General features: G+C 46.3%; 1 protein-coding gene across 1 annotated transcript in view; it reads left to right on the forward strand.

The window, feature by feature from the left end:
- LOC144725111 (protein phosphatase EYA1-like) overlaps window positions 1-5,444 on the forward strand; it is a 63,273-nt gene extending 57,829 nt beyond the window's left edge. The window contains exons 14-16 of the mRNA XM_078604582.1: window positions 411-532; window positions 3,183-3,283; window positions 4,792-5,444. Of these exons, the coding sequence (XP_078460708.1) occupies window positions 411-532; window positions 3,183-3,283; window positions 4,792-4,872 (304 nt within the window). The 3' untranslated portion in view covers window positions 4,873-5,444. The remainder of the gene's footprint in view (window positions 1-410; window positions 533-3,182; window positions 3,284-4,791) is intronic.
- The last annotated feature ends 556 nt before the right edge of the window (window positions 5,445-6,000 follow it).

Consider the following 6,000-nt stretch of genomic DNA (forward strand, 5'->3'; position numbering starts at 1 on the left):
AGAAGCCCCACAAAGGCAATGAATGCGATGGCTGTGACTTGGTCCTTGGTTGGAGGAGGAATTTACGGAGAGAGGGAACGAGCGTCAGAGGTCGCACGGGTTTTGATTCCTTACCCGTACCCGGCCGCACCAGGGTTGCAAACGGGTACCCGTACCCGTACCTGGCCGGGTATGGGTACCCGTACGCTACCCGTACTCGTACCCTACCCGAAATGAGTGACAAACGGTTACTCACCAGTGACTCACGGCCTACCCGTACCCGGCCGCACCAGGGTCGCAAACGGGTACCCGTACCCGGCCGGGTACGGGTAGCCGGTTATCGGGTAGGGTACGGGTATCAGGTAGGGTACGGGTATCGGGTACCCGGTTGCGACCTCTGAGGAGCGTCGTGTGCTTGTCGCGGGCCGCAGGAGTAACAGCGAGAACGTTCTGGTGACGACAACGCAGCTCATCCCGGCGCTGTCCAAGGTCCTGCTCTACGGCTTCGGAGAGGTGTTCCCCATCAACAACATCTTCAGTGCCACCAAGATGGGTAAGGCCCACGGAGCTACGTAGCTCATTTTTCAGAAGCGACCTGGCCACAAATGATAGCTCAACGAAGTGGCTTATCACGTGGAAATACATAGCAGCCAAATACTCTTCTTCTTCTTTAGTGCTGCCTAACGGCGTGTGCGACTTCACGATGATATTGGTCCCGGTCTAGCACGGCGTGTAGAGTTTGTGCTGTTGTTAATTGTAGCCATGTTTTGATGTTACTGAGCCATGTCGTTTTTGGCCGTCCTGGTCGTTTTTTCCCTTCGATTTTTCCTTCCAGGATTTGCTTTAATAGCTGGTATTTGTGGTCGTTTCGGGCAATGTGGCCTAGGCAGTAACACTTCCTGCTAATGATGGTCTTCAGCAGTTGCCTGTCAGTGCCCATATCTTGCAGAACTTGTGTATTGGTGGTTTTGGCTGTCCATGGGATTTTCAGCATTCTTCGATACAGCCACATCTCGAAAGCTTCGAGCCTTTTTGTTGCTGTTATTGTCAGTGTCGACGTCTCAACTCCGTACAGCAAAATTGACCAGATGTAGCATTTCAGTGTGCGCAGTTTCAGTGATGTACTCAAGTTGCGGTCTGCAAGGAGTGTTTTCCATTTAATAAATGCTTGCCTTGCTTGTTCAATTCTGCTCTTGATTTCGACTTCATGGTTCAACTGATCGTCAATGATTACACCAAGGTATTTAAATCGGTGTACTTGTTCCAATTTTTCGCTACCAAGCTTGATTGTTATTTCGCTTGTAGTTCGGCTGACCTTCATAACCTTTGTTTTCTTTTTATTAATTCGTAAGCCCCATATTTGACTCTCTGTGGCAACCTCGTCCAAGATTTGTTGTAGGTCTTGTTCCGAATCGGCCAGCAGTGCAGTGTCGTCGGCATACCTGATGTTGTTGATGTATTGTCCATTGACTTTAATACCAATGTTTTTATCTGCTAGTGTTCGATCAAAAATCTGCTCCGAGTAGATGTTGAAAAGACTGGGTGAAAGTGGGCAGCCTTGTCGTACACCTTTTTGTATTGGTGTTGGGTCTGTCAATTCGTTGTCATATCGGAGTTGGGCTGTTTGCTTCCAATAAAGGGCAATGATGAAGTTGATGTCGTTTTTATCTAGTCCCAGTTGTTTTAATAGAGCTGCTAGTCGGTCGTGGTCGACTGAGTCAAAGGCTTTCTCGTAATCTATGAAGCAGATGTACACTTCTTTCTGATGTTCGTAGCATCGCTGTAGTAGTATCTGTAGACAGAAGATTGCTTCTCTTGTGCCTAGTCCTTTGCAGAAGCCAAACTGTGTGTTCTTCAATGCATTTCGCATGTGGAGCGTATGCGCTGTTGGATCACCTTCAGGAAGACTTTCAGCACGTGGCTCATCAAGCTTATCAGTCTGTAGTCCTCGCATTTCCGGCTTGTTGCTTTCTTTGGTATGGCCACAAAGATGGATTGTAGCCAGTCGGATGGAATTTTATTGCCATTGTATATTTGATTGTACCAATTAGTCAGTTGTCGTATGTTGTTACTGTCTAATAGTTTGAGCAATTCTACATGGATTGTGTCGGGCCCGCACGCTTTGCCTGACTTAGCTGTTTTGATTGCATGTTCTACTTCTGATGTTAAAATGTGTAGAGCGTCTTTCGACATCTGTTGGTCTTTTTCTGCAGGTGTTCTCATGGCGCCATAGAGCTTGTGTATATAGTTTGTCCAGGTGTCCATTTTTTCTTGTTTATTTAGGATTGGTTGGTTGTTGTCCGCATACAAGGTAGCTGTTGGGGCTGGTCTGTAGATGTTACCAGCTTCTTTGAGCTTCTTGTGCAGAGTAAAATTGTCATGTTTTTTAATTAGTTCTTCAATCTCGGCGCATTGTTCTTCCATCCACTTTTCTTTTGCCTGTCGGATTGCTTCTCTGATCTTCTGTTGCATTTGTTTGTACTTCTCCAAGTTGTTGTTTTTGTACATTCTTCGTTGGCTCATTAGATCGAGAATACAATGTCATCCATCGTTGTTTCTTTTTCGGTGGCTGATGTCCCAGCATGACTTCTGTTGTTTCTGTGATGCATTGTTTGAACGAGCGCCAGTACTCCTGAACATCTGCTGTTTCTGTTGTTATTGAGCGGATGCTATCGTTGAGATGTTGCTGTACTTGTCTTTTATCGGCGCTGTTCTTCAGTTTCTCCAGGTCTGCTCGTCTCGTCTTTGTACATTGTATTGATCGCAATTTGAGTCTTATTGTAGCTGTTACTGGGTTATGATCTGACGATATATCGGCTCCAGGGTAGGTTTTTGCTGTAATCACACTGGACTTAAACCTGATGTTAATTAGGATATAATCGATTTGGTTCCTGACGATGTTGCATGATTATATAAATGTGGAGGAAAAAAACAGAGGACCCGGAAAAAAATCCACACGACTACGGGTAGAACATGCAAACTCGAAATGAACAGGCAATGCACCTCTCCATTGAGCTCATGGAGAGCGGGAAAACCCGCTGCAGGTTGCGATTCTTGGACGGCGCTTAAAGCAAGCCGCTTATTGTCCACACAGTTAAACTAAGCCACCTCATGCCCTATCCCTCGTCACTTGTGAGACAGTGGCGCTTGCCCTGGGGTACACAATTGTTGTGTCGTGCGTCCGCCCGTGTGCGTGCATACAGGAAAGGAGAGCTGCTTCGAGCGGATTGTGTCTCACTATGGACGGAAGGTGATTTACGTCGTCATCGGAGATGGAGTGGAGGAAGAGCAAGTGGCCAAAAAGGTAGGAACGCACAACGTGTACAGTCTGCAGAGAGACCTATCCAAGCTTAACGCTGGCATCGTGGAAATGTCACTGCGTGTGCCTCTCATGTCAAGCAAAGATGAATGGCACGCTTGAAATACGGCGTCACATCGTGGATACTTGGCGTAGACAGGCTCAACGATGCTTGCTACCAGATTGATGAAGGCAGTTCATCCCAAAGATAACGAGATGAACGTGGGAAATTCTACGTATGGCGCGATTCGAATCTACCGATCATCTAAACGCGACCACGACCACGTCTCAAGGTGCCGCTGCACATGAACGATGGCGCGCATTCAGGGATCGGTGTGGGTAGAGGAGTACAGTTATCCCTCGTTTATCGCGGTTAATGGGGACCGGAACCCCTCGCGATAGGTGAAAATCCGCGAAGTAGGATTGGCCCCCTAGGAATTTCCGTATATGTGTGTGTGGGTACCAGAATGTTTAAAATATGTATATTTATACTTTATATATATATTTTACTTAAATCTATTTAATTATAAAACCTTAATATTATACATTCACTCTCTCTCTCATACGATACGTATTATGGTGTTCTACACTCACCAATGACAATAGTATCTTGAGACTTGACTCCAGTAATGACGACGACGACGATGACAATGACGATGACAATGACGACGATGACAGACCTGTGCAGTTCGATGAATGTGATGATGAATGATGATGATGGTGTTACTGCACAGGTATAATGAGGCCTTTAAATCAGTTCGAAAAATCCGCGATGCACTGAGGCCGTGAAACTTGAACCGCGAAGTGGCGAGGGATTACTGTATTATTACTTTTTTATAAAAGGCAAAGGTGGTCGCAACGCAGGGAAGGGTTACGGGGAATGCAGTGGTGGTGGCGGCAGGAGAGAGGGAGTAGCACGATAAGCGGGGCAGCGGTGGTTATACTCCCCACGCCTGTAATCCGGCACTTTGGAGACGATGGGTGGATGGCATAAATCTCGCGAAACTCCTTCCCCGTGGCCGACGAGGAGCCATATCCTGGCTCGCCAGGGGAAGGCAGTACAGCAAAAATGTGGACACCTGTTCCGTCTGTATGGGATAGTCTCCCCCTCGCATGCGTAGGTTTTCTCCAGGCGCTCCGGTTTACTCCCACATGTAAACGCCAGTTAATTGGCTCATAACACACCTTAATATGTAGAGGACCGCAGAACATGGCCAAATTGTTTGTCACCGGCTCATCGCGTAGCTGCCGCCTTCCCACTCGTCTGCAGTTCCTCGCGCTTGAGTCGTGCCGTCTCTACCAAAAAAAGCGAGCGAATACTGTGCATCGCGTTACAAGTTTCAACTATTATTATTACAATGAGCAGAGACTGACTGAAGGTTTCGACATGTTTTGGTTGCTTGGGCAGAGGGGGCTGGGTTGAGCAGTGAGTCGGAGTGAGCTGAGAGTTCGTGCAGCACATGCAATGAGTAACCACTGCTTGTTTTTTTTTTTTCCATGGGTCTGGAATTCAGCTCCACATGCCTTTCTGGAAGATCTCCAGCCACTCGGATTTGGTGGCCCTGCACCAGGCCCTCGAAATGGACTATTTGTAGCGTGTTGACCAGGATTGAACTGCAAGTGGCAAGGGACCATTGGCTGCGGCATGTGGACACTCGTGGAGAGAGACTGAGAAATCCGCGTCCGGGAAACATGCGTGCCAGCCGGGCACAAAAACCTGACTGTAGTTGATTTTATAAAGTGACTGCAGGTACAATTAAATCAAGGGGAGTTTCTAACTTTGTAGTTAGGGTATTTATTTAAAAGTAACTCATTTTAGACGCTTTACACATCTGGAATGTGGCGAGGGCATTTATGTTGTGTTTTGAACTGAATAAAATTGAATGATAAAATTTTGCACGGTGGACTGTGAATATTCATAAACGCTTTTACGAAATCATGTTCTGTTAAAAAATAATCCCGTAATCTGACGATACATCCTCACTTTTACATCAGCATAGCACACACTCTGTCAATTAAAATGTTTACAACTTGAAAAGTTAAATTCTGAGCAAGATGTTAAGCAAAAGAATGAGAAAAAGGTTGTTAATAATCCACTTTCATTTGAATGCAAACTGCAGTACTTGAAAATAAATGCATAATTATGTAATAAAGCTTTTGAACTGTTGCTTACGATTTTTTGTTTTGTTTAAACGCATTTGAAATTACGTAAGACTGTGTTGTGTTGTTCTGGAATCATGTCACACTGTTCAGGAATTCAGCACTCGTCATACGATAACCTGGGCACCAATGACAACATGCATGTAAACGTCCAACAATAATCATGCAATGTATAACGCGCGCAGTATTTCACGAGACACACATCACCGTGACTCTTGTGGCACGGAACCCAGCTCAGTGTCGCTCGAAAGTCAGGCGAGCGATAGAGAGAGGGACGCGGGGGGCCTTTAAGGTTCCTCTTAGGAAGTGAAGTGTAGGTTCAACACTTCTGAAGGTACAGCGGGATGATGATAGCCACGTTGCAGACGATTGAGGGCAGCCACGGAAAAACGACGCCCGGCAGTGACCATGGTTCTGGTCGGTAAAGTCACGTAGCTAAAACATTTCAATTAATAAAAGTAAAATAAAAATCACGACGTTTCGGAGGCAACACAAGCTTCCGTCTTCAGGTGGAACCTCCCAGGGACGTCACCACCCCTAACCCAGCACACATTCACCTGGCC

This window comes from Lampetra planeri, chromosome 22, assembly GCF_965212315.1.
Source record: "Lampetra planeri chromosome 22, kcLamPlan1.2.h2, whole genome shotgun sequence".
NCBI classification, from domain to species: Eukaryota; Metazoa; Chordata; class Hyperoartia; order Petromyzontiformes; family Petromyzontidae; genus Lampetra; species Lampetra planeri.